Source organism: Orbicella franksi, chromosome 3, assembly GCF_964199315.1.
Source record: "Orbicella franksi chromosome 3, jaOrbFran1.1, whole genome shotgun sequence".
Taxonomy (NCBI): domain Eukaryota; kingdom Metazoa; phylum Cnidaria; class Anthozoa; order Scleractinia; family Merulinidae; genus Orbicella; species Orbicella franksi.
The window spans coordinates 33,627,914-33,655,882 of NC_138147.1; the positions used below are offsets into that span (position 1 = coordinate 33,627,914).

The following is a 27,969-nucleotide window of genomic DNA, read 5'->3' on the forward strand; positions in this document are numbered from 1 at the left end:
TTAACCTACAGAACCATTGTATAGTGTCTCTCTTGCAAAGCAATACTGTATCACTCATTTCTAAATTGGCAGTACATATAATTTGGAAGTTTTGTTTCAGAAACCAGAACAGAAATCTTGTCCACATTATTATTAATTAAGGGTACCAAATGTACCTCCAAAAACCTTTGGTCTTGTAAAATTTTTGTTGAATTTCATGGGTCTCCCAGTCTTGCTACTTAGCAGTCATTTGCGTCTCACAGTCTCTATTATTTCACAAAGCTGTCTCGGAGTCTCATTTTTTTGCAACATTAAGAAAGTCTCCAAGTCCTGATTTGTTTGTTTTTTTAAATGATGCCGGAATGTCTTAGAGTCTGAATGTCTTGCTCTCGCATTTAAATACTTTGAAGTCCCTGTCTCACAATTTTAATTGTCGAAATGTCTCGCGCTCATAATTATAAAGAAAAATGCTAGTTTTGTCTTCTCACAAAGTCTTGCATTTACCACTCACCACCCCTTAATTATTGTCTTTTCAGAATTTCCACCTGCTTCAGTGCTGGCTACAGTATTACTTTGCTACCATTTCTTTTCATTGTTATAGAAATAAAATTGATTGACCCCCTGGAAAATATTTTTTTGTGATCCTTTTCTCTGCTTGATCAAGAACACTTATTTTGGAAATGAACTACGTGTATATGTTTTTATTGACTTACAAATGGTTTATTTCAGCATTGCTTTGTACTAGTCACACTGAGCACACTGCCAAGGTATGGGTCAGAGGTACACGCTCTTCTTCACAGCACGTGAGGGACGTGAAGATGACCTGCGGTGGGCCCTCCACGACAGAAAGATTTCCCCTGACCTCAGGGACCCAGACACTAAGCAGACAGCTTTGCACTTGGCAGCTGCTAAGGGTCGCGTTGGCTGTGTGCGGCTTCTGATTGATGCTGGTAAGGCATGAATAGCTTATCAAATGAAAATGAAAACCCAGTGACAAGCTGCACCAGACTTAGACGGCCATAAAACTGGGGAATTCATGTCTAACATTGCTATATCTTAAAGATTGTGATCAGTCAGTTTTGTGGGGTATATTCTACAAGGAAGTTGTAAAAACGGTTTTCAGCATTCATGCAAAGAGGGTTTTAGTCCTCTTCCCACAATGCTTGGTCTCAAGGTTTTTCCTTTTTCCCTGAGCAATCTGAAATATAATAAACAAGGTGTTAGCCTTGTCTCCTCAGATCTGTTTCATGAGATAGAAATCCTCAATTTCCAAGTACTTTGTACTTCAAGGGCAAAACAGTCAGTCCATGTATCGAAGTATGGACCCCATACGCGATTGATTTTAAATGACAGTTAAAATGGTTTGTTGCAGAATACTTATTTATGAAATTATATTGTATCTTGTTCTCTTTGTGACTTGGTATAGGAGCAAAACAGAATGTACAGGAGAAGGACGGGCTCTCTCCACTTCATCTTGCTGTTTATCATGGTCATGTTAACTGTGTGAAGCTCCTGATAGATCATGGTGCTGATGTTAACTGTACATCAAGGTGATTAGTTTTCAAATTCAGTGTGTGTAATGCAAACATTATGTTCAGTCTTTACTTGTAGCTATGGCCAGTTAATCAGCAAGGTCTAATTCAAAAGTGTAAGCCTGCATGCTGGCTCGGGGCATGTATACCTGTGCTTCATAAATTGTTTCACACAATTGCCATTATCAGAACTGAGCAGAAAGCTTTAGCCCACTCTTATCAAGAAAAGAACCCGGTTAATTTAGAAAACAGTGAATGATAGTCTTCCTAACATTTATCATAGATGTGGATTTTCTAGCCTCGGTAAAATAATACAGAAAATTGGTTCATGTTTTCTACTGTGCATCCATTGACTTGTGCTTTCCAAACTCCTGTGTGCATCTTTAACTCGATAGATGTTGTGGTTCAATAAGTTTTACCCCTTGTAACAATTTTTGTTCTGGTGTATGGTAATGTATATGAAACAGAGAAAGATAATAAATTATACCAAGGGCAATATTCAACCACATAGACACATCTTTTAAAAGCATGGACCCACATTTGTTATGAATTTTTTTTATTAATTCTAAATTTAGTAGCTGTGCTCAGTTAGTTGGACAGTTGGTCGGTCAAGGCACCATCAAGTTATTTATTAATAACACAAACTGGTGGGACTTATCCTTTTGTGTGACTCTCACCACATCTGTCATCAGGTTTGGCAGCACGCCATTACATCAAGCAGCATACTTTGGACACTGTGACTGCGCACTGGTGTTACTAGCAGCTGGTGCTTTGGTTAATGTGGAGGAAGCCTGGGGCCAAACACCGTTATTTCTGGCAGCACAGAGAGCTCATAGGTTTGTTGTCTTAGGGACTGGGCTGTGGTAGTTTATAGTCTATGTACATGATTCTACAGAAGAGGGTGACAAGATCAGAACGTTGTTAATGTTGGACAAATTAAGCTCAATTTGTATTGTTGTGATCCATTATCTGTGCTCGTAAACCCAGTTTGCTTGTCATGATTGGCTGACACAGAGAAACTACCACAAATAGCACAATTTAACATCACTGGACCTGAGAAGCATAATATATTTCTTATTAGTGATGGTTTATTCTCCTAAAATGTACCTCTGCTAGCATGTGACTCAGCAAGTGCATCATGTGATACATGCTCCATACACTATTTTGCATGCGAGGATAAAAACATGAAACGGAAACACTTCTTTTTTTCTAGTGATGTAGTCAAGCTTCTATTGGAATATGGTGCATTTGTGAACCAGACAGACAAAGCTCATTACAAGACAGGCCTGCATGTGGCGTGCGAGGCGCAGAGTGTGGCTTGTGTACAGTATTTACTTGACGCTGGAGCAGACCCAAATGTACAAGCCGAGGAAGGCCGAACACCACTTCATATAGGTGGGCATGCATGTTGTCGCGTCATAATAGGTTGTTAAATATGAAAAATTCACTGTGACAGTGAATTTTTATGATACACTTACCTAGTTCCCGGACGGCTTTCTCGGAGGCCTTCATGGTCAATTCATTTTGGTGACATTTCTGTGATGGACCATGTGACATAAACGATTGACAGAACCAAAATAGTGAGGCTTAGGAACTAGGCAAATGGTCCATATTGGTGGAGTCATTTTCTTGTTGCCGTTGACAGTTACGAAAACTTTTGTCACTTGCGTACAATTAGGACAACCCTAACACCCTGGAAATGAGTGAACGACAAAGTTACAATGAAAACCCTTTCAGTGACTGAAGTGTAATGCTTCCAGGAGCATTCAATCCATAGTCAGGTTCTGATGCATTAGTATTTGTTTTTGCTGTGTTAAAAATTTATAAAGATTGAAATATTCAATATTCCTTGACAATTTCAAGTTGTGGTTTTCACTATTCCTTGACAATTAGACAATTTCATAAGCCACTATTCCATATTCATTTTTTTGCATCAACTTAAGTTGACGCTCCTTGCTTGAAATTTTACGAATGTTAGAAACAAAACATTGCCAATTTTGATTTGTTTTGCTCACATCTAGGTACACAGAGTAGACCTTTCACTTTGAGCAGGACCCTAAACTCTTTAATGGTGTTTATCCTAAAATCGTGGCCTCTCTATCTCCCAGGGGGATTCCCATATATAAAAAGGATGGGGGTGCCTGTCGTGGCTTTTAGTGGTTAAAAAAGCCGTTTTGGCACCGCTTAGGGTGCTCAGCCTCAAAAGGTCCACAGCTGGCGCTTTTGTGGTACCTTAAAGGGTATCGAGCCAAAAAAACGTCACAGAAGATAATGTCTTGTTTTGGAATTGTTACCTCTTAGGGGTGAAAAGCATTTCTAGCCACACCCACTAAACAGGATCTTTGTAGCTCTAAGGGGTTCTTCTTGAGCACCCATGTCCTTTGGGATTCCCCCATGGGCTCTATCGTTATTGTTCTGGTTACTAGTACCCCCTGTCCCTTCAACTTTTCTATCTTGAACTTAGTAACGCCCTTACAGAACATGTAACGCCCTTACAGAACATACACTGTAAATAATGAGTAGGTTTAGAAAAGATCACAGAAACCTCACCGGAGTCTTTTATTATCATTTTTTTAAATCAGTTCATTTCCTATAAACACTTCCAGGATCTTTAAGAGGTTTTTCAGATACTAAGTTCACCCAAAACCCCAGTATGAACTGGTATAAAATATAAGTCAAGGCATTATACGTTCTTTCATAATGCTTTTCCTTTGCTTTGAAGTTCTTAGAGGGGAGGAGTCAGGGCCTTTGACGCAGCTTCTGGTAGAGTATGGCGCACGGTATGATATTATGGATGACAGCGGTAACTCAGCGGAGACCATACTTCAATCATTGGTGACTCGATATGGAAATGGGCCAAATATGGAGCTGTTGGGATCATATCAGCAACTGCTACATTTATTTTGGGAAAGCCATGGTAAGAAGCTAGGGCTTTCAATATTTACTACAGAATTAATATTGTCGGTGATATGTAGTAGTATGACCCGTTGTTAAATTAGCCGCAAAACTCTTGTCGGTTAACTCTAGCATCTTCAACAAGCTCAGTTACGCGTCAGTTTGCTGAGTGCTTCGCACAATCGTACAGCGTGCTTCAACCAATCACAGGAAAGATCGGGCCTATCAGTTGAAGGCTGTGGCCAATCACAAATCAATCTTTTTCCCGCGCTTGCCGCGGTTACATGTTTCCCCGTTCTTACCACATCGTCTTCTGATTGAATGACAGCATGTTTTCCCGCTTTCACCACATCGGCTTATGATTGGATAACTACTTTTTTGCTTTGAAGGGTGACCCTTAGTGCTTTGTTCTTGGTTGCGTTGTGCTGTTCCATTTAGTCTAAAAAGTCTCTTATTGTTGTTGTTAACTTTTTTGCCTGAGTGAATTTTCTTTTCTTTGTTTTGTAGGCAAACCTAAGAGTCTGAAACGACTTTGTCGTCTGTCAATTCGCAAGTTACTTTCTCCGTGCAGTCTAGATCTTATCAATTCTCTTAGCATTCCCTCCTGCCTCAAAATGTACATTCTTCATGTGGTGGACAGCGGTAACGTGACATGATGTCGCATTAGTTTTCTGTAATATCACTTGAACAGTCATAATTTATCAACTAGGGAGTTTAAGAAAACCACGACGGCAACGATAACGGGAACGTCGCTTAACAAAATATTTAATGAGCAATACAATGGTTGTGCACGTGCGTACATTTCGTACATTTCGTACATTACGTGCGTACATTTCTTTGCCATCCTCTGCAAAACAACAACGTGAAATGACCAAATTTTGCGTTGTCTGGAGAACGTGAACCACGACGGCTAATGTTTTAATTTTCTATTTCAAATTTATCGCTGTGTTCCAGATTCAGTTTCGTGATAGTTTTGATAGTGATAAACAAGGTAAATGACTTTAGAGTATCGCAAGATTCGTAGGTAACATTTAAATTGATTTTTTAATTGACGTTGTCCTCGGCGTCGCCGTTGTAGTTACTTTAACTCCCTAATATTGACCAGTTCTTCACGTCGACTTCATTTTCAAGGTACCTTAATAACCCTCGCCTCCATTTAATTTCCTGAGTCAGCACAGGTTAGCTTTTCTTCCAAAATGAATCGAGAAATTTACTCTATGGCGTATTTATCCTTTCTTCGATTTTTAAATTTAATTTAAGTAAAGGAAGCTGTATCAAGAATTTTAACGAAAGCAAATGGCCAATGTCACATTTTGGTCGGTCACTCGGGGAATTTATTTTAAGAATTTATTGTGACGAATTTTTGTTTTTAAAAAAAAATACATAAGGGTCTTTAAAACGGTTCGCCGCGAATCGGTAGATACAAAATTGTAAATACCACATTATCTGTGGGTTTTAATGTGTGAAATAGATATATGGTTGTGGAACTCAAAGGATTAAAGGCGAAGAACGTTTCAGTGCAGAATGGCAAACAATTTTAGCAATTTCAAAATTATGTTGGCAAAGATCTCGGAAATGCTTTTGTCCATTTGTTATGAGGAAGAACGAATTCTTAGGAAGAGAAGCCTTGAAGTTGTTCAAAGAGTCATTTATTGGTGACCTCTGATGAAATAAAACAGCTGTGGGTGGATATGTTGGCTCTGCTTTATTTGCGTGATAAGTATCTAATTTCTCCTTACAATATGAAAAAAATTAAAAGCAGACAAGTGACGAGAAGAAATGAATTCATCAACTGAGTAATAATTAGGGTTTTTAGACTAGAGAAACATAATCCGTGTGGCTTGTCGTGCGTCTGATTATGATAAAGGTAAAGTCTGCATACGAGCTTAGTGGTCTATCAGGCCGGTGCTTATCTCCGGTTTCTGTAGCATGAAGAGACTAGGAGTATTTCTATTCCTCCTTGGATGGGACGCTAGTCCATCGCAGGGTTACCCCAGTGTTGAATTCGCCAGTACCCTTTGTACACCTGGGTGGAGAGAGGCACTGTCAGAGTAGTGTCGTGCCCAAGAACACAACACAATGTCCCCGACCAGCGCTCGAACCCAGACCGCTCGATCCAGAGGCGAGCGCACTAACCATGAGGCCACCGCGCCTCCCATGCATGCGTGAATTAGGTGTCTCGGTAGAAAGACGGGTACAAGACAGGTTATACCTGAAGACGAGCTACCTAGTGCCCAGTCAACTATGAGACGAACTTGGTCGAGACGGGTAATGAATTTGTCTACGAGTGTAATAGCAGGCATCTGACGAATTATGCCTCTTCATGATTACACATACTTCATCGATACAAGCTATGAGCTTTAATCCGTCTTGAAAGAACTGAGTGTTTAGTGCCAATTTAGTGAGTCTGATAATTCTTGCTGTTTTTAAACTATGCGCATAAAACGTCGCCATGGACCATGCCTCTCTACAGAATAAAAAAGGTCACTACTTTGAGGCACCATCAAGCTCTCATGAGATAACAAACAAGGAAGTCGTAAAGGTAAATTAACAATTTGAGGTTACGATCAGATGCAAAACAAGACCAATCACGACTTGGACACCTGCGTTCAGTTTTCCCGCGCGCGCCAATTACGTGTATCTGCTTCGAGTTCTCATTGCTTCATTGTACTGTTGACCCTTGCTTTCATTGGTCATTGCAATTGGATTGTTTTAGTTTGGAAAAAACCGCCCTAATAAGGGAAGTAGTTATTGACTTCCTCTTTGCTAAATGTGCTCTTTGATTACAATTGAAAGTACTTATCACAACTGTTTGAAATCGTGCTTTCAGAGTAAAATCCAAGGCTAGTTGCACAGATTAAAAGTAACCATATTACTACTCTTAATATGACTTAGTTAGCCTATAAGATCTAATACTAAATGCAGTGCAGTGAACGCTGTGCTTAATAAAACACATTACAACTTTGTAGCTTGGTTGATAATGCTGCTAGAGTTCCCGGATGGAGTTACAATAACAGCAACGCTTCGATAACCGTCAGAAGGCAAAGGGTAACCAGGCCCACTCCAACAAGTTTTCCCGGGCTAGAGCTGGGCTCCTGTACAGTAGGACTGTTTGTTCCTTCTTCGTGACTGGCCCCTGTCACAAGCCTAAAGATCGAGGTTGAATCATCCTGTGGCTTGTACGAATCCACTCCGAGTGGAGTGGGTTTTCCAGTCGCTTTATCGTAAATCATCCAATATGTGTCTGTACTGGGATCCTGATTGGACAAAAGAAATGGTTAAAAAAATATTGAAACACAAGACAACATCCATGAAGGCGGCATTACAGTGATCATAACCTCCTTATTACAGTCAGTCTGAGGCCAAATTAACTATCCATTGTACAGAGGAGGCTGCTGTAGGGGTTGGTTTTGAGTAAGAGCTGTTGTATGGAAATCGTGGCTGGCTATAAAGAGGATTGCAACTGTAAAATCAAAAAAATTCCCCTTCGTTACCCAATCCACGGTGGTCTGTAATACTTTTTAACGGAGCTACGTTACAGTTTGTGCATCTTGAAAAGTTTAGTCTAAATTTTTCAACGAAGTTCGTCTTTTAAGTAATCCGTGTCAATCTTCGCCACCCTTAACCATCCTTGTTCCTCTATGGTTTATTATTATCTCTTTGATGTTTTTTTTTTATTTTTAGGTTTCCTTCAATTTAAAGGTAATTTTGTACGTGGCCAAAATAACTCAAACTACTGTGACTGAGCTCATTTAAATCATCTTTCATTTCTACTTCTCTTGATCTCTACGGGACGAGATCATCTGTGAAAATACCAAATTCTCCTGAAGAGCATCGTAGAAAATGTATGAATTACACTGAGGAGAATTCAGATGATGAACACTTACCTGTTCAGTACCGTTCATGGAAGTAATGAAATGTCCGAGCCCACCGTAATAGGTTGAAGTCCACCTGTTGTAAGGACCATTTGTATTTTCGTTGGCGGCCTTGTTCATAATGTCCACCAGCACGGTGCCCTTTGCAACCTGCGTGGTGTATGGAGCAGGAATCGGTTTATCAACGATGGTAACATTCCAGTCCATTTCAAGCGTAACTGTGATTGCAGAGGGCGGTACCTATACGAAAGATCATGTCTTTGTTATTATACAAGATTTTTTCTAGTATAAAATTTTAAGTAACTATTCCGTTTCGAGATTGCAATCTATCGATCACTTATTTGTTGACTGCGAACATTCTAGATTTTTGTATAGAGAGAGAATAATTAACATCAACTAAAGCAGCCTGGATCGGTCGGTGTCGACTCAGAAACACAGAATTTTATAATAACCTTGATCCTCACAGTGCTGGTTTAAACTACAGAACAAAAATAAATCTAGATCTGGTGGTCAATCCCCAAGCCTGTAAATTTTTGTTAACCAGCTCAAATACCATGAAAGAATAGAAAAAAGGTTGCAAGAACACAAGAAAAACTAAGGTATCATTTAAAAAATGGACAAATTTCCTTCTTGTTTTGAGACACTGATCCTTTATTCCCGAAGTTATATTTTGCTGTAACCTGTGTGAATACTGATCGTATGCTGCATACATGTTACTTTTGACTAAAATTTCATCTCATCTTTTCCTATACAACTAATCTTCAAAAATAAAATGTAGAAATTTCTTTTGGCAGTTATTTACATAACATCGACATGGTTTTTGGCCCTTTAGAACAAACAGTTGACGCTATTTTTCCCTAGAGGTACTCACACCTTTCTATCCGGCTTACATTGTTTTTAGTTGTGCACAAATAATTCTTTTATTCTAGGAGATTTCAAGTCGACTTTTGTAATTCGTTCTTAAATTAATTTGAAACTTGTAAGGTCTGCAAGCCACTAAGTGTTAATCTATGAAAAAAGTAATATCCAGTAAGCCAGCCTTCTTCGCTTTTTCCTCATGTAGATGTTGTTTTCTGAGTTAAGATCAAGAATAAACTATGGAAGCAAGACTAGTTACAAACCTCTCCAGAAGAGGGGAATTGCTTGCAATAACCAGTCACGTTCTCGCCATGACTTGAGTAAGTCGTATAGTTGAAAATGGTGGTAGACTGATTTATAGGAACATACGAACTCACTCCACATGGAAGAGCTCCTCCGCTTTGCTGGTCAAAAAGGAACCAGTAATTACCCGTAGTAGAGTTTTGCTGTGTTCCATTCATGGCTGTTATATAATACCCAATACCTCCGTAGTACGTGCTGTCGTATTTGTTGAAAGGCCCTTGTTTGTTGTCTCCTGCTGCTTTGTTAAGGATGTCCACCAACACGGTTCCGTTCGGCACTTTTGTGACGTAACTTGCTGGTACTTATTTATTAACGACGCTGGCATTCCAGTCAATCTTCAGGGTGACTGTGATCTGTGAGAAGTACGGCATGACGCCATAAATACTGTAAATTGGGTAAATATTACACCGGAATACATAAAGCTAGGAGTTATATAAGAGCTACGTCACAATATTTTACATCTTTTTCGGATGCACAGCCAAGTCTTCACGCTTCCTGATCACGCTCTTAACCCTTTCAGCCCCGGAGAAAAACCTTATTTTTCTAAAATGATAACAGTAGATCGAAAGACCACAAGTAATATACCAGTTGAAAGGTATTGTTTGGGGCATGTATGTCCTAAATCATCACAAGAGAGATACAAAATGTCACAAATTGAATTGAGGAGTGTGCTAAGTAAAAACATTAAAACGTTCCAAAATACCTTATTTCTTGTATATACTGGGTATACCGCTTAACAATAGCTTAATTTGCAGCTCTGGGTTTGCAGATTTTTATCAGATATTAACTTGACCGTAAAATTGTAAAGTGCAAAAGTTTAAAAAACTTGAGGGGTGGTTAATCAAGTCTGATTCAGGAGGGGGGTACGATTTTATGCTTCCAATGTGAAGATCTCTCAAAGATCCTTTTGGTGTCCAAATTTGAAACGAATCGGCCAAACATTAAGCTTATTATAACACTTTGTGCCGGCACTATCGGGGCTCAACTTTTTTCCTTAGCAACCGCCAACGGCTGTTGCTTATCCCTTCTCCTGGTTGGTTTCCGTAAATTATTTCATGGGGTGAATGTCAGCAGAGTTAACGCTAAGGATCCTGACGTATGACGGCATGTTGCTATTATGGATCAAAGAAGCCTGTTGAAATGTTTTTTAGGTCGTTTTACGCGCAATTGTTGTCAGTAATAGGTTAAAAAAACTAAAAGTTATGATGATGGCGTAATAACGTAATGTCAAGTAATCAGTTGTAGTTACCATGTTTCAGACAAATTAGTTTGCTGAGTTTTTTAATCGCAGTTTTCGCCATTATACAATTCAAATTTTTCACCGCAAAGAATTCAGAAGTTGCAAAATTGTTATCACGTGATCACTTTTTTTTAACCGACGGTGCATTCCTAAAGGAAAAAGAAACGTCATTTCCAATAGGCGTGCGATATTATTCAGCCTAAATAATGATTGCAAAGAATGGGAAATAATAAATGTAAACTCGTCACATAAGATTTCCGAATAAAACACAACACGTTTTCACTAACTTGGCATCGGAACAATTCGTACTTACCTCGGAAGCGGGTTTGAGAGGACTTCTCTTTTCTCTGAGCTGGGCTGGGTCAACGAGTAATCAGACACATTATTCAAAAATTAACATTATGTTAGCCAAAGGGGAGCTAGAAAGTGTAAATGTGTCGGGAGCTATGTCTATGCTGATCCTTAATGCAGTGGAAGTTTTTTTTTGCTCAAATTCTACCGTTCAGTTCAGTACTATAATGAAAACTTTACAAGACCGTGACGGAAGGATATCAAAACAAACGAACACTACTCGACATTCTACAATGAACGCTTGACACGTCGCATAAAATACATGTACATAAAGGCCGCCAAATTATAACCAGTGTTTGCTGTCTTGCACAGAAAGGGTCGTGGGTTAGTTTCAGTCAATGTCGAAAATAACGACATGATCTAAAACGCGAAAGAACAAAGCCGGAACCCACCAAACAAAGGTCGAATTGATCGAAACGAACCGAAGTGACTGAAATAAGCAAAGGTCGTTATAGAAATCCATCTATTATTCTATGGAGTCCTATGTAGGTTATAATTTCAATGCCAAAATTATTTTATTCCTTGTCATGGATTAGAAATGCCGCCTTCGTCGCTTTTCAGAAGATAGGTATGATCCAGAGGGTATCATGGATGACAAGTATGCTCCCAAACTTGAACCTGTCTGTGCTCGCACGCCGCATTCTAGGAAACTTAGAATTTCCTTAATTTCCACGAATGTTGCTCTCGAATGCGGTCACCTTTTACATGTAAGCGACTTAATACGCGTTGTATAGTCGTGAGCTGTGTAACATGTAAATGTTATTATAAAAAAACAAACAAACAAAAATTTTGGGCATGCGTGGAAATTAAGGAAATCCTGTGTTTCTGAGAATCTGATGATACACGGCGGGACCTGTGCCTAAATATATCCAAAAAAATTTATGAGGAAGAAGTATTTTTTAGCTGGGACAGAGAATATACGAAGTTTTAGCATTTTAAAGATTTAAAAGAACTAAAAAGAAAAAAAAATAAAGTTTATGTATGAATAAATACAAGCTACACAGGATCCATTAAAAAAAGCTTGATGGATATCTGTGGATTAAACTTGCTGCCAAATGTCCGATATTCTCTCAATGTTCACGGAATTTACTTGGTTGATTTCTACGGATCACTTCAAACAGTCAATTAATATCATGGTAACTGTTACACGGAGGACTTCCGTTGTATAACGATGTATCTAGCCATGGATCTCGTCGCGTTTGATTTGATTCCAAACTGGATAATGGCTTTAAATTTTACGCCAAAAGCTACTAAATTAACTCAACACTGCTGCCATAACAACCTTTCACTTAGGATGCGTTCCTTTGGGATGATCTTGATCAGGATCAGTGATCCAAGATCACTTGGATCATGGTACATCAAAGGAACCGATGAATCCGTGACTAGAGTGGATTCGTCGGTTCCTTTGATGCACCATGACCCGAGTGATCTTGGATCACTGATCCGGATCCGGATCACCCCAAAGGAACGCATCCTTAGGCTCGATTTGCGGCGAAGCAGACGGCACGAGAGTTTGTGTCTGTGACAATTCTTTGGGTACAATCCTCTTCCCTTCCTCTAAACGATGTTTTTGTGATACTACGAAACAAGCAAAATCTTCAATCCTCTCTCTTGCACCAATCCCGTCTAGTTGTTATTGTTTATTTAAATAATTTTAAATAGTTTTCCAGACTGTTCCTTGTCTTGACAAGCCTTTTCCATCTTTATACCATCGTCAAATGCGGAACTAAACCAACGAAACCGCGGTGTCGGAAATATTTGGAAAATGTACTTTTCCACTGTGCAAACGATAATGATAACGGGTTTTGCTTACTTCGGTGATTTCATTTCGTTTCGCTCGTTTCGGTCAGCCTCGGCTGTCTTGTTTCGTTCATTTTGTTTCGGCGATTTCGTTTTGTTGTTTAGGGTTTAGTACTTGCCGAAAGTCATAACACCGTCCGCTACGGTTAGAGAGTACCGACGGATGCCACTGACTCATTAAATAGACTGAAAGTGAAAAACTCTACCTTGTATGCCGTTGGAAAAGCTGCAAAAGAAGAAAGCGAGCAATAAAGTATGAACTGGTGACATCTTCATCTCCGTTCTGTTTTAGTTCCCGCTCTCCAAAAAGGCTCTTCTCAATGGTCTTATTCGCATGTGTCTGAGCAGTCACTTTTGCGTTCGCTTATCAAGTGCTACTCTAAATAAGTGCAGCCAATCAAGAGTTGGCGAGATTACCTATACACAAAGGAACGCGATGTTGACGGTTCTAATCTCCCATTCCTTAAAAGGGAATGGATTCCTGTAGAATTTTGGCAAAAGTTTCGTTATTCCCTAAATAGCTCTGAATCAGTCAACGGAATTTATATCAGGGGGTTGATTTCCACGAAACACATCAAATTACTTTCAGCGTCAGCGCTACATGGGACGACTTTCATCACAACGATTGAGTATTGAAGATTTGGCATTTTGTGTGATGTGGCAGAAATAATGTAGGCAAACGAGGCCAGTATGGCCTACTCTAAACAAATACAACATCAGCTAACATCGAAAGCCGCTGGTGAAAAGCCTTCTCGATGGTCTCAGGTTTCTTGGTTATCATGATCAGACGTTGCTAGCGGCTTATCTTCTTATCTAAACACCGGAGTTCAATTGATTGAGTGGTAAACAGTACATGCTTAAACCTATCTATATTTCACATCTAAATTTTCTCCAATTCTTACTGGTTTAAATTGAGAACGTGACGCGATAGTGTTCATCGGCGGAGAGGCCTCCCTGCCCAGACTGCTCTTCCGAGTAAAATGCCCGGATGGATGGTACTCGTCTATGCAAATTTTTCTGTAAACAAGCGTTCTTACAGAAAGCTAGCATATTTTTTGTCCCTGAAGCGAGGTCGGGCAAATGTTTGTTTTAAGAACATCAAATTTCCGCGCGGCAACTATCAGCCGATAGTTCTTCGATAGAAACACTCTTTTGTTAAAACTGGATCAGTGATAGCTGAAATCTCAGTTTTGGCTCTAAAAGCGATCAGTTGCTGGCATTCTTGAGTCAGTTCGTTGTCCGCCAGAAAGAGTGAACCAAAACAGTTTACCGCGTCTGATAGGTAATACATACGCCAACTGACCTGGGTGAAATTTTCTCAGCATTTAATTCGTCTCGCCCGTTTAATTTGGACGAGTCGTCGGTTATGCACCAGAATTAGGGAAAGATTGTATGTTAAATCACGGCTTCATCACAGGAATCCTAAAAAATAGTCTGGTTTCCACTCCACTGATGACAGAGCAGTCGTAAAAGTGGAGGAAAAGAATAAATGAGTAGATGAGTAGGCACAAAATTAAAATATTTAAACGTTTAATAAGGGTTTATAAAGGGAAATATAACACGTTAATTTCGGGACCAGGGTAAGTGTCCGTTTAATAGAGGGTGTCCGCTTAATTGGGGTTTCACTGTATTAAGGTTAGTGGCTAAATTAAGAGAGTGACATTGGTAAAGTAAACAGTGATTTATTCCCAACGTTTTCCTATATAAAACAGATGTGATGGATATGTTGACTCTACTTTATTTGCGCAGTAAGTGTCTATTTTCTCCTTACAAAATAAAAACATTCAAAAGGAGACAGGTGATAAGAATAAAGAAACTGGGTAATAATTAACAATTATTCCACGAACGCACGTTGGATATAAGATGGTAGATAGCCAACGAGGCGCGTGACGCTAAGTTGGCTATAATCATCTGATGTACAACAAGAGCGAGTGGAATAATTCTTTCACAAAAATGCTCCCCAAATAGAGAGGACTAGACTAGAATAAAAATAAAAAAGCCCCAAAAGATCACGCGTATGCTTACCATATTTGTAGAGCATGGTATTGTTGCTCATAACCTATGATGGCTACAAGCCAATGAAAACTCTCGAGTTGCATTACTCAATGATCTAGTTTTTATTAACCAGCGATATTATACCGAAGCAAAATCCATGGGGACGGACTTGGGCAAGATTTTAGGGTGCCCGGTTATGTGTTTCAATTTGAAGACGGACACAACATAAGTGGTACGTCAAGACTCGTCAAGACGAACTATCTAGCTCTAGTGCCCAGTCTACATACATACATACATACATACTTTATTGACTTTCCCTTTAGAGGCTTTTCAAAGACAATACAATAATAATTTAAAACTACTTAAAAACTCTAAGATTCATTAAGATTAATTAACTAGAATTAGGAATCTATAAAATCCTTAATAAGTTTACGTCTAAGAGACGAACTTGGTTAAGATGGCTAATGAATTCGTCTACGCCTGTAAGCTCTCGTGTTTGGACCGGGGGCACGAGCGGCGAAGACATACACTTGAGATGAGACAAACCCCTTCCCCCGCTACATCCCTCTCAAACTCGCCCACGCGCCAAAAAGCGAAAAGACAGAAACCAGTGCTTGAATGGGAAACCCAGACCACCAGAGACCTACTCGCAGGCTATTGTTTTGACGAACTACCAATTCAAATTCTTATGAAATAACAACTATACGGAAGTCATTAAGGTAAATTAACAAATGGAACAAGGTCAAAAGGTTCGCTACACTTATTCAACTGATCACATGCAAAATCGTAACCAGTCTCGACTTGATCACGTGTAGTTGCGTCGAGTTCTCATTGGTTCATTGGGTTGTCAATGTTTGTTTTCATTGACCTTTTTGGTAAGCAATTATTGAATTCCTCATGATCAGTGTTAAGTGTAGTCCTTGAATGTACGCTTCTACAATAGAATGTGCTTATCACAACGGACGGAAAATCGTGCTTTCATCAGTAATGAAACCTTCGTTGCCCAGAACAAAAGTAACCATATTACTACTTTTTAGGTGACTTAGCTTATAAGATCTAATGCTAAATGCGGTGCAGTGAACGCTGTACTTCTTATTAAAACATATTCCAGCCTTGTAGCTTGGTTTCATAATGCTGTTAGAGTTCCTGATGGGGTTAAAAGAACAGCAACGCTTCAATACCCGCCAGAAGGCACATGGTAACCAGGCCCAATCCTACAAGTTTGCCCGGGCTAGAGTTGGGCCCCAGTACAGTTGGTGTTGCTTCTTCGTGACTGGTTCCTGTCACAAACCTAAAGATCGTGGTTGAATCATCCTGTGGCTTGTACGAATCCACTCCGAGTGGAATGGATTTTCCAGTCGCTTTATCGTAAATTATCCAGTATATACCGGAATCCTGATTGGACAAAAGAAATGGATAAAAAAAATATCAAAACACAAGACAACATCCATGAAGGCGGCATTATAGTGATCAGAATCTCCTTATTAGAGCCAGTCTGAGGCAAAATTAACTATCCATTGTACAGAGTTGGCTGCTGTAGGCACCTCTGTAGGGATTGGTTTTGAGTAAGAGCTGCTGTTTGGATCGCTACACGCTCAGGTCGACAAACTGTGGCTGGCTGCTAGGAAGACTGCACTGATGGTTAACTACAGCATGGAAAAAATGCCCCTTCGCCACCCAATCCATGATGGTCTGCAATACGTTTTAAAGGAGCTACGTTACAGTTTGTGTATCTTGAAAAGTTTAGAGAGATTTTTCAAGCTCGTTGTTTGCATCGATTTGTAATTCTTGTTAAGCTACTCCATCCTTAACCATCCTTGTTCCTTTATGGTTTGATGTCATCTCTTTGGTGTCTTTCTATCTTGGTAAACTATTTTCCGGTTTCCTTCAATTTAAAGGTAATTTTGTGCGTGGCCAGAATAACTTAAACTACGGTGACTGGGCTACTTTAAATCATCTTTCTTCTGTTGATCTTTACGAGAAGAGATAACATCTGAAAATACTAAATTCTTCTGAGGAGCATCGCAAAAAATGTATGAATTACATTCAGGAGAATTCAGATGTTCAACACGCACCTGTTCAGTACCGTTCATGGAAGTAATGAGATGTCCGTGTCCACCGTAATAAGTGGAAGTCCACCTATTGTAAGGGCCATTCTTATTTTCGTTGGCGGCCTTGTTCACAATGTCCACGAGAACAGTGTCCTTCGCAACCTGCGTGGTGTAGGAAGCAGGAATCGGTTTGCCAACACTGGTAATATTCCAGTCCATTTCAAGGGTAACTGTGATCGCAGGGGGTGGAACCTGTACAAAATAGCATGGTTTTGGTATTGAGAACAACTTATGTAATTTAAATAAATATTAGTTAAGGAGTTCATGATAGTGGAAGTTTCAGTGGTGATAGAGAGAGGGAGGAAGATAAAGTTAGTGGTGGTTGTAGTGGAGGAGGAAGTAGCGACATTGTTGATGGTAGTGGCCTTTTCTAAGATTGCAGTAGTAGAAGGGGTGATGGCGGTGTTATGGAGATGGTATTGTCGGCGAAAACGGTGATGGTAATGGTGGCGGGATATTGTAAAAGAGGAGTTAGTAGTGATCAGGGTGATGTTGGTTCGGTTGGGCTTGTGTTTGTCGTCATGATGCAGGTATACGTAATAGCGGACTAACAGTCTTTGCGGTAATTGAGGCGATGGTTTTTATGCAGGCCGAGAATATAATTTTAACTAGAGGATTTCAGAGTTAAGGTCCTGAATTAAGAATTACAACAAGACTAGTCACCAACCTGTTCTTGGGGAGGAAAAGTCTTGCAATACCCAGTGACGGTGCCGTTGTGACCACTTGAGTAAGTCGTATACCGAAAAATGGTGGTAGACTGGTTTACAGGAACGTACGAACTCACTCCACATGGAAGAGCGCCTCCACTTTGCCCGTCAAAAAGCGACCAGTAGTAACCAATAGCAGAGTTCTGTTGTGTGCCATTCATGGCCGTTATCGAGTATCCCAGACCACCAAAGTACTTGCTTTCGTATTTGTTAAAAGGCCCTTGTTTGTTGTCCGCTGCTGCTTTGTTAAGGATGTCCACCAACACTGTTCCGTTCTGCACGTTTGTGACGTAACTGGCTGGTACTTCTTTATTAATGACGCTGACATTCCAGTCAATCTTCAGGGTGACTGTTATCTGTGAGAAGTGAGGCCATCAATATACAAAATGTGGCAGAAATATTCAGTTCGGATTATTACATTATCACAATATTTTCAGTCTTTTTCTGATCTACTATCAATCCTACACGCCCTCGCGCTATTATGATTTTTCCTGAGCAACCGCAATGGTCAGTTACGTCTCTTGCTCTCCCTGGTTACTCAAAACCGTCATCAGCAATCGAACTCGTTTCCGGTGATTTATGAAACTGAGCCCGTGAATTTCAGCGGAGTGGAACGTGACGTATCCTTGAGGCAATAGCACGAGGTCCAAAGATTGACTATAGACAAGAGAAGACTAAGGTAAGAGGTACCTTGATCGCTTCTTCTCATAGACGATTGTAGATATGGCTTTTTCAGGCCCTTTTTAGGCACCGCTAGTTTTTTAATTCAGTATTCGATTCAAAAAGTCATGGAACGCTTGATGATATTTACTTAAGGACGTTCGCACAAAAATTTTCCAAGATCGTTTCTTTTTCAGACAGTGAAAAAAAAAAAAAAAAAATTGGGGAACACCGATTTCGTTTTGGAGAGAACATGCCCGGAAGAACACCCTAAATCTGAAAGACTCGGGCTTCGTTAGCGTATAAGGCCACAGTTTCTGTAAGCCCCAAAATATTGCAATTAGATCTTGGAAGTGAAATGTTCTCTGCCAAATATTGTTTAAGTGGATCTATTAAGTGAATTTAGACAGCTGGTGAGGTTCCTTGAAGAAAAAGTTCGCATTTAGCGACCATACTTTCACGCGCCTGGCAACTGTCGCAAGATGGCAGGATTCGATGTCTCGTGGACAGAAAGCTTGAGAAATTTTTTTAACTTCCAACATTGATTTTTTTGTTCATTTTGGACAATGTGGAGATAATTGTAAATAAAATCTGTTTCTGGAAAGAAGAGTAAGGGTCATCGAACGTCCAAGATCGTTAAATCCAGGCAAAGCTATAGCAATGGCCATCTAGCCTATCATTGTTCATTTTATTACATAGCGCGCGTTCTCATGCATGACGTGGCTTGTAAATTTGCGTGCGCAGTAAGGATGCTCATAAATAATTAGCGAAGGATTCAAAAGTTGCAAATTCGACACTTGTTTTTAGGTCTTGACCGAAACTGACGATCCATGCCTAAAGCAAACAAAAGCGTCCGGGATCAATATCGTTCCATGTGAATAGAAAATGAATCGAAAACTTGTCAGCATAATTGAGATTTTTCGAAAAAAAGACACTTTTGTTCCGAAAGTAGACACGGGAGCAATTTGCACTTACCTCAGAAGCGGGTACTTGGGAGCTTCTTTTTTCTCTTAAGTGGGCTGAAAGTATGAGCAAATTCTCAATGAAGAATCAGACAGATTATTAAAAAAATTTACATAATTTCAGCGAAACGGTTAGGGGTCTAAAAGGTGCAAATGACGCTAATGAATAACAAATTCGTTTAGGACTTCGGAAGAAAACTTTCGATTTCATTGCCCATCCGGAAGCATGTTCCAAGTATTGCTCAAATTCTATCTTTCAAATAAGAAGCTTAAGTTTAGTTAATACACTTAACAAGACGAAAGATCGTCAAAGGAGAGCAACTCAATTTTGGATCCATCATGCTTGAATAAATTAAAGGCCTTTGTATTACAACTATTGTTTGTTGTCTTGCAAGAAAGGGTTATTAACTTTAGACAGTTCTAGTTTGTTGGCTTCGATCGGAAATAACACTGGTGGGTAGTATCGGCAACGAGTGCTAAACTTACTGAGCATAAAGTTTAAAAGTATACCTTGACTGCTGATAAAAAAGCTGCAGAAGAAGAATACGAGCGAAATAACTGATGCTGTCTTCATCTCTTTTGGTTTTCGCTCCCGGCCAAATAAAGCTGTTATCAGTAGATGTCTTATTCACAAATGTGGGAGTTGTCACTGTTGTGTTCGCTCATAAATTAAAGTGCCACTCAGTATTGCTGGAGCCAATCAAGAATTGACACGATTACGTAATGAATGCGGATGGTTTTCTCGCAGACAAGCCCCCTCCCCTCCTCGAATACCCTTTTAGGAGGAAAGTTCTCCCATACAAAGCTCTATCAAGAGATTATAATCTCTTGGCTCTATGGGCATTTGCCGTCGTGAAGCGTAGCGCTTTAATTTCGTGTTGTGTAGTCTGAGAAAGGGTGGAATATTTGGTTCTAGTCTAGGATAGGATTGGAAGATTGAGCTGAACAAGGTCTGGAATAGTAGCGGAGCTTCAGACACAACGACACGAAACAAAACCAAGGTTGCTTGAGTTAATTAAAATAAGCCAGATTAAATAAACTACTCAAGAGCCTTTGAAATCACACAAATGTGTGTAACATTCCATCCTGCCTCAAAAAGTGCATTCTTCATGTGGTGGACAGCGGCAACGTGACATGATGTCGAATTAGTTTTCTGTAATATCACTCGAACAGTCATAATTAATCAATTAGGGAGTTTAAGAGGCCCTGCGCCTAAGAACCGACCGATGATTTCCGGCTAAAAAATAAAATCGGCCGATTTTTATCTCCCAAGTAGAGGTTACCGAATACTATTTAAAAATGAATTTCTTTTGTTTCAGTTTCGCTTTAAACCAAAAATATCGAGCCGCAAACTTTTTCCGTCTGATAGCAGCAAAATCAGGCCGAAAATAAGGCCCCGCAAAATACTGTTCAGAAATTACTATCGCAACGCAAAATAATGAGAAAACTACACAGTGTTGAAGAAAAAGGCCTTTTAATGCAATATCATTCGATAAACATCAAAAAACTGCCGAAGCGACTAAAAAATAAAGTTTCAAATGTTGCATACTAAATTAGATGGAGCGTTGGAGCTGATTTTAAAATAATTATTTCTCAAAAGTTCAACGCTTTTGAAAGCAATCACAGTGATGAATTAGACATTGGAGGGATACACATCACGTCTCTGGAAAAACATTTTTCGGCCAAAGTATATTGACCTTGTACAAAGCGTTCAAAGTTACCGTGTTTACCGTTATCCTGCTACTTCGGCGAAACACTTCTCTTTTGCCAATACGGCCGTGGATAGCGTGTTAAACGCCACTTTAAACCTTGCTAGGCATTCAAAGACCATCCTGAGTAGAAGGATGTAGAATTGAAAGAGAAAGGAAGATGAAAAATACGCAGAAAAAGAAAATAACTCGAAATTACCATCTGCTAACGAAAGTTGAATCTGAAAAATGTCGTCGCGTGACAGCGGCCATTGACGTCATTTGTCACGTCAAGTCGTAAGAGCGTGGGAAAACGAGTCTGCAATGTCCTTTGGGCGGTCAGCGGCTGGGGATCTAGTCGTGACCCCATAACTCAGATCACGCTGCGGCCAAAACGGTGTGGCGGTTGGGGAAGTTTTTCTTTTTGAGTGACCATCATTTGTGAAAAATAACATAACAATGTTCCACTTAACGTTTTCTGGCCGGGAAAATTGTTTCTCTATTTGTGCATTCGTTTGGATTCCGCCGCTATTTGTACAAATGAGGTCAATGGCCGCTGTCACGCGACGACATTTTCCAGATTCAACTTTCGTTAGCAGATGGTAATTTCGAGTTATTTTCTTTTTCTGCGTAATTTTCATCTTCCTTTCTCTTTCAATTCTACATCCTTCTATTCAGGATGGTCTTTGAACGCCTAGCAAGGTTTAAAGTGGCGTTTAACACGCTATCCACGGCCGTATTGGCAAAAGAGAAGTGTTTCGCCGAAGTAGCAGGATAACGGTAAACACGGTAACTTTGAACGCTTTGTACAAGGTCAATATACTTTGGCCGAAAAATGTTTTTCCAGGGACGTGATGTGTATCCCTCCAATGTCTAATTCATCACTGTGATTGCTTTCAAAAGCGTTGAACTTTTGAGAAATAATTATTTTAAAATCAGCTCCAACGCTCCATCTAATTTAGTATGCAACATTTGAAACTTTATTTTTTAGTCGCTTCGGCAGTTTTTTGATGTTTATCGAATGATATTACATTAAAAGGCCTCTTTCTTCAACACTGTGTAGTTTTCTCATTATTTTGCGTTGCGATAGTAATTTCTGAACAGTATTTTGCGGGGCCTTATTTTCGGCCTGATTTTGCTGCTATCAGACGGAGAAAGTTTGCGGCTCGATATTTTTGGTTTAAAGCGAAACTGAAACAAAAGAAATTCATTTTTAAATAGTATTCGGTAACCTCTACTTGGGAGATAAAAATCGGCCGATTTTATTTTTTAGCCGGAAATCATCGGTCGTTTCTTAGGCGCAGGGCCTCTTAAGAAAACGATGGCAACGACAACGGGAACGTAGCAAAAGAGTTAATGGACAATAAAATGGCTCTGCACATACGTTAGAATTCTTGGTACATTTCTTTGCCGTCCTCTGCAAAACAACAACGTGAAATGACCAAATTTTGCGTTGTCTGGAGAACGTGAACCACGACGGCTAATTTTTTAAATTTCTATTTCAAATTTATCGCTGTGTTCCAGATTCAGTTTCGTGATAGTGTTTACAGTGATAAAAAAGTAAATGACTTTAGAGTATCGCGAGATTCGTAGGTAAATTTACATTAATTTTTTGATTGACGTTGTCCTCCGCGTCGCCGTCGTGGTTACTTAAACTCTCTAAATGTTGATCAGTTCCTTTTCAAGTTACCTTCCTAGGCCTGGCCTCCATTTAAAAAACCTGAGTCAGTACAGGTTAGCTTTTCTTCCAAAATGAATCGATAAATTTACTCTATAGCGTATTTATCCTTTCTTCTTCGATTTTTAAATTTAATTTAAGTAAAGGAAACTGTATGAAGAATTTTAAGGAACGCAAATGGCCAACGTTACATTCTGGTCGTTCACTCGGGGAATTTATTTTAAGAATTTATTGTCACGAATTTTTGTTTTAAAAAAGAATACATAAGGGTCTTTAACACGGTTCGCCGCGAATCCGTAGATGCAAAATTGTAAATACCACATGTATCTGTGGGTTTTAATGCGTGAAATAAATATATGATTGTGGGACTCAAAGGACTAAAGGCGAAGAACTTTTCAGTGCAGAATGGCAAACAATTTAAGTACTTTCAAAATTATGTTGGCGAAGATCTCGGAATGCTTTTGACGTTTTATTACGAGCAAGAACGATTTCTTTAGAAGAGAAGCCTTAAAGCTGTTCAAAGAGTTATTTATTGGGGACATCTGATGAAATAAAACAGCTCTTTGGATATGTTGGCTCCACTTTATTTGCGTGATAAATATCTAATTTCTCCTTACAAGTGATGAGAAGAAAGGAATTCATCAACTGAGTAATAATTAGGGTTTTTAAACTAGAGAAGCATAATCCATGTGGATTGTAGTGCGTCTGATTATGATAAAGTTAAAGTCTGCATACGAGCTTAGTGGCCCATCAGGCCGGCACTTATCTCCGGTTTCTGTAGCATGAAGCGACTGGGAGTATTTCTACTCCCCCCTGGCTGGGATGCTAGTCCATCGCAGGGTTACCCCCAGCATTAAGTTCACCGGTACCCATTTATACACCTGGGTGGAGAGAGGCACTGTCAGAGTAAAGTTACTTGCCCAAGAACACAACACAATGTACCCGGCCAGGGCTCGAACCCAGGCCGCTCGATCCAGAGGCGAGCGCACTAACCATGAGGTCACCGCGCCTCCCATGCATGAGTGAATTGTGTGTCTCGATATAAAGACGGGCAAAAGACAGGTTATACCTGAAGACGAGCTACCTAGTGCCCAGTCTTGAACGGCAACTTAATTAGAGACGAACTTGGTTGAGACGGGTTTTGAATTCGTCTACGTGCGTAAAGCCAGGCATTTGACGAATTACTAATTATGCTTCTTCATGATTACACATATTTCATCGGTACAAGCTTTAGTTTGTCTTGAAAAAACTGAGGGTTAGTACCGATTTAGTGAGTCCAATATATTTTTGTTTCTTTTTAACTATGCACATAAAACGTCTTGATGGACTATGCATCTCTGGAATAAAAAAAAGGTTATTGTTTTGATGCAAAATCAAATTTTCGTGAACTAACAAAGAGAAGGGAAGTCATAAAGGTAAATTAACAATTTGAGATTCAAGATTTTCTTTCCATCCATTCAACGATCAGATGCAAAACCAAACCAATCACGACTTGGTCACCCGCGTTCAGTTTTCCCATGCTCGCCGATTACGTGTATCTGCTTCGAGTTCTCAATGGCTCATTGTGCTGTTAACCCTTGTTGTCATTGGTCGTAATTGCTTTGTTTTAGTTTGGAAAAGTGCCCTAATAAGGCAGGCAGGTATTGACTTCCTCATTGTTAAATGTGCTTTTTGATTATACTGGAAAGTGCTTATTACAACTGTTTGAAATCGTGCTTTCAGAATAAAATCCAAGGCTAGCTGCACTGCAGATTAAACTGAGTAACCATATTACTACTCTAAAGCTGACTTAATAATTTAGCTTATAAGATCTAATACTAAATGCAGTGCAGTGAAAGCTGCGCTTTCTATTAAAACATATTGCAGCATTTTAGCTTGGTTTCATAATGACACCCTAGTTGCACAGATTAAAGATAACCATACTGCTACTCTTAAGCTGACTTAGCCAATAAAATCTAGTACTAAATGCAGAACAAAGCAAACTGTGCTTAATAAAACACATTGCAACTTTGTAGCTTGGTTCATAATGTTGCTAGAGTTCCCGGATGGAGTTACAATAACAGCAACGCTTCATTAACTGCCAGAAGGCAAAGGGCAACCATGCCCACTCCAACAAATTTGCCCGGGCTAGAGCTCGAATCCCCTTCAGTAGGAATGGTTGTTGCTGTTGGTGTTGCTTCTTCGTGACTGGCCCCTGTCACAAGCCTAAAGATCGTAGTTGAATCATCCTGTGGCTTGTACGAATCTACTCCGAGTGGAGTGAGTTTTCCGGTCGCTTTATCGTAAATCATCCAATATGTGTCTGTACTGGGATCCTGATTGGACAAAAGGAATGGATGAAAAACTATCAAAACACAGGACAACATCCATGAAGACGGCATGACAGTGATCAGAATCTCCCCATTACAGCCAGTCTGGGGCAAAATTAATTATTCATTGTACAGAGGTGGCTGCTGCAGGGGATGGTTTTGAATAAGAGTTGCTGTATGAAAATCGTGGCTGGCTGTAAAGAGGACTACAACTGCAACATCGAAAAAATGCCCCTTCGCCACCCAATCCACGATGGTTTGTGATACTTTTTAACGGAGCTACCTTACAGTTTGCATCTTGAAAGTTTAGGGTAAATTGTTTAAGTTCGTCTTTCAATTAGTAATCTGTGTTAATCTTCTCCACCCTTAACCATCCTAGCTTGTTCCTTTATGATTTATTATTATCTATTTGATTTTTTTTTTTATCTCAGTAAACTACTATTTTTAAGTTTCCTTTAATTTAAAGGTAATTTGGTACGTGGCCAAAATAACTCAAAATACTGTGGCTGAGCTCCTTTAAATCATCTTTCATTTCTACTTCTCTTGATCTTTACGAGACGAGATCATCTGTGAAAATACCAAATTCTCCTGAGGAGCATCGTAGAAAATGTATGAATTACACTGAGGAGAATTCAGATTATGAACACATACCTGTTCAGTACCATTCATGGAAGTAATGAAATGTCCGAGCCCACCGTAATAGGTTGAAGTCCACCTATTGTAAGGGCCATTCTTATTTTCGTTGGCGGCCTTGTTCACAATGTCCACGAGAACAGTGTCCTTCGCAACCTGCGTGGTGTAGGAAGCAGGAATCGGTTTGCCAACACTGGTAATATTCCAGTCCATTTCAAGGGTAACTGTGATCGCAGGGGGTGGAACCTGTAAAATATAGCATGGTTTTGGTATTGAGAACAACTTATGTAATTTAAATAGATATTAATTAAGGAGTTCATGATAGTGGAGGTTTCAGCGGTGATAGAGAGAGGGAGGAAGATAAAGTTAGTGGTGGTTGTAGTGGAGGAGGAAGTAGCGACATTGTTGATAGCAGTGGCCTTTTCCAAGGTGGCAGTAGTAGAAGGGATGATGGCGGTGTTATGGAGGTGGTATTAACGGCGAAAACTGTGATAATAAAGGTGGAGGATTGTAAAAGAGGAGTTAGTAGTGATCAGGGTGATGTTGGTTCGATTGGTCCTGTGTTTGTCGTCATGATGCAAGTGTACGTAATAGCGGACTAGAAATGTGCAGTAATTGAGGCGATGGTTTTTATGCAGGCAGAGAATGTCGTTTAACTAGAGGATTTCAGAGTTAAGGTCCTGAATTAAGAATTACTGACAACAAGACTAGTCACCAACCTGTTCTTGGAGAGGAAAAGTCTTGCAATATCCAGTGACGGTATCGTTGTGACTCGAGTAAGTCGTATACCGAAAAATGGTGGTAGACTGGTTTACAGGAACGTACGAACTCACTCCGCATGGAAGAGCGCCTCCACTTTGCTCGTCAAAAAGAAACCAGTAATAACCAGTAGTAGAGTTCTGTTGTGTGCCATTCATGGCCGTTATCGAGTATCCCAGACCACCAAAGTACTTGCTTTCGTATTTGTTAAAAGGCCCTTGTTTGTTGTCCGCTGCTGCTTTGTTAAGGATGTCCACCAACACTGTTCCGTTCTGCACATTTGTGACGTAACTGGCTGGTACTTCTTTATTAATGACGCTGACATTCCAGTCAATCTTCAGGGTGACTGTTATCTGTGAGAAGTGAGGTCATAAATATATGGAATGTGGTAGAAATATTCCGGATTATTACATTCTCAAAATATTTTGAGTCTTTTTCTGATGTTCTGTCATGCCTACACGCTTCACGCTATTATGATTTTTCCTGAGCAACCGCAATGGTCAGTTACGTCTCTTCACTCTCCCTGGTTACTCAAAACCGTCATCAGCAATCGAACTCGTTTCCGGGAATTTATGAAACTGAGCCCGTGAATTTCAGCGGAGTGGAACGTGACGTATCCTTGAGGCAATCGCACGACGTCCAAAGATTGACTATAGACAAGAGACGGTTAAGGTAAGAGTGATCTTGATCGCTTCTTCTCTCACATGATTGTAGATATGGCTTTTTCAAGCCCTTTTTACGTACCGCTAGTTTCTCTTTTTTGATTCAGTCTTCGATTCAAAAAAGTCACGGAACACTTGATGATATTTACTTAGAGGAGCGCAGTCACGGTATTTTGAGTTATTTTAGCCACAAAATTACCTTTAAATGGTAGGAAACCTGAAAATAACCGTTTAATAAGATAGAAAAACACCAAAGACATTACGATAAACCGAAAAGGAACAAGGATGGCTAAGGATGGAGAATATTAACACGGATTACAAACGACGAATTTGAAAAATTGAGGCTAAACTTTTCAATATGCCCAAACCGTGGCTGTGCTCCTTGAAGGCGAAGGATTCAAAAGTTGCAAATTCGATATCACGTGATCACTTGTTTTTAAGTCGTGACTGAAACCGACGATCCATGCCTAAAGCAACAATATCATGAAGACTGGACGGCATTACAGGGATAAATATCATTCCATCTGAATAGGACATGAATCGAAAACTTGTCAGCATAATTAAGATTTCTCGAAAACAAACACTTTTTCCGACAGTAGACACGGGAGCAATTTGCACTTACCTCAGAAGCGGGTACTTGGGAGCTTCTTTTTTCTCTTAAGTGGGCTGAAAGTATGAGCAAATTCTCAATGAAGAATCAGACAGATTATTAAAAAATTAACATAATTTCAGCGAAACGGTTAGGGGTCTAAAAAGTGCAAATGACGCTAATGAATAACAAATTCGTTTAGGACTTCGGAAGAAAACCTTCTTTATATGTTTAAAGAGTCGCTTTCCAGGAAAATGACATATCTATATGTTTAAAGAGTAACTTTCTAGGAAAATGACATACTTAAAGTTACTCTCAGATCCTTTCTGTATAAATTGCAGGAAGCTGAACTTTAGATATGGATTGAACTGCTCTTACTGATT

The 27,969-nt window shown here is 39.7% G+C and overlaps 3 protein-coding genes and 1 pseudogene across 5 annotated transcripts in view; 1 reads left to right on the forward strand and 3 right to left on the reverse strand.

The window, feature by feature from the left end:
* LOC145482204 (uncharacterized) overlaps positions 1-5,924 on the forward strand; it is a 6,898-nt gene extending 974 nt beyond the window's left edge. The window contains exons 2-7 of one of the 2 annotated variants that reach the window (XM_081460825.1): positions 709-929; positions 1,406-1,529; positions 2,204-2,347; positions 2,725-2,906; positions 4,234-4,428; positions 4,914-5,924. In XM_081460825.1, the coding sequence (XP_081316951.1) occupies positions 749-929; positions 1,406-1,529; positions 2,204-2,347; positions 2,725-2,906; positions 4,234-4,428; positions 4,914-5,062 (975 nt within the window). In that variant the 5' untranslated portion in view covers positions 709-748 and the 3' untranslated portion in view covers positions 5,063-5,924. Of the gene's footprint in view, positions 930-1,405; positions 1,530-2,203; positions 2,348-2,724; positions 2,907-4,233; positions 4,429-4,913 lie in introns of both variants that reach the window. The other variant, XM_081460826.1, reaches the window with a different exon arrangement.
* Positions 5,925-7,411: 1,487 nt separating this feature from the next.
* LOC145482206 (uncharacterized) lies at positions 7,412-12,122 on the reverse strand (annotated as a pseudogene). The gene is made up of 3 exons (XR_014048735.1): positions 9,403-12,122; positions 8,294-8,521; positions 7,412-7,663 (listed from the first exon to the last, which is right to left on the reverse strand). The product of XR_014048735.1 is annotated as an uncharacterized LOC145482206 (transcript).
* A 2,234-nt stretch (positions 12,123-14,356) lies between these two features.
* LOC145482207 (uncharacterized) lies at positions 14,357-22,543 on the reverse strand. The gene is made up of 6 exons (XM_081460827.1): positions 22,277-22,543; positions 19,779-20,474; positions 19,282-19,325; positions 17,607-18,002; positions 16,904-17,131; positions 14,357-16,223 (listed from the first exon to the last, which is right to left on the reverse strand). The coding sequence occupies exons 2-6, from the start codon at positions 19,840-19,842 to the stop codon at positions 15,984-15,986; spliced, it is 972 nt and encodes a 323-aa protein (XP_081316953.1). The 5' UTR covers positions 19,843-20,474; positions 22,277-22,543; the 3' UTR covers positions 14,357-15,983.
* A 2,142-nt stretch (positions 22,544-24,685) lies between these two features.
* Positions 24,686-27,694, reverse strand: LOC145482208 (uncharacterized; the record flags this gene model as incomplete). The annotated part of the gene is made up of 4 exons (XM_081460829.1): positions 24,686-24,949; positions 25,595-25,822; positions 26,296-26,688; positions 27,620-27,694. Coding segments are annotated over 4 exons (960 nt in total), but the record flags the coding sequence as incomplete, so codon positions are not given.
* Positions 27,695-27,969: the final 275 nt, after the last annotated feature.

Coding starts and splice junctions, on each gene's coding strand:
- LOC145482207 (XM_081460827.1), bottom strand. CDS start 19,842: ATGAAGACAGCATCAGTTATTTCGCTCGTATTCTTCTTCTGCAGCTTT. Junction 19,326..19,778: donor CTTTTTTATCAGCAGTCAAG/GTATACTTTTAA, acceptor TCATACTTTCAG/CCCACTTAAGAGAAAAAAGA. Junction 17,132..17,606: donor CTTTTCCTCCCCAAGAACAG/GTTGGTGACTAG, acceptor TATTTTGTACAG/GTTCCACCCCCTGCGATCAC.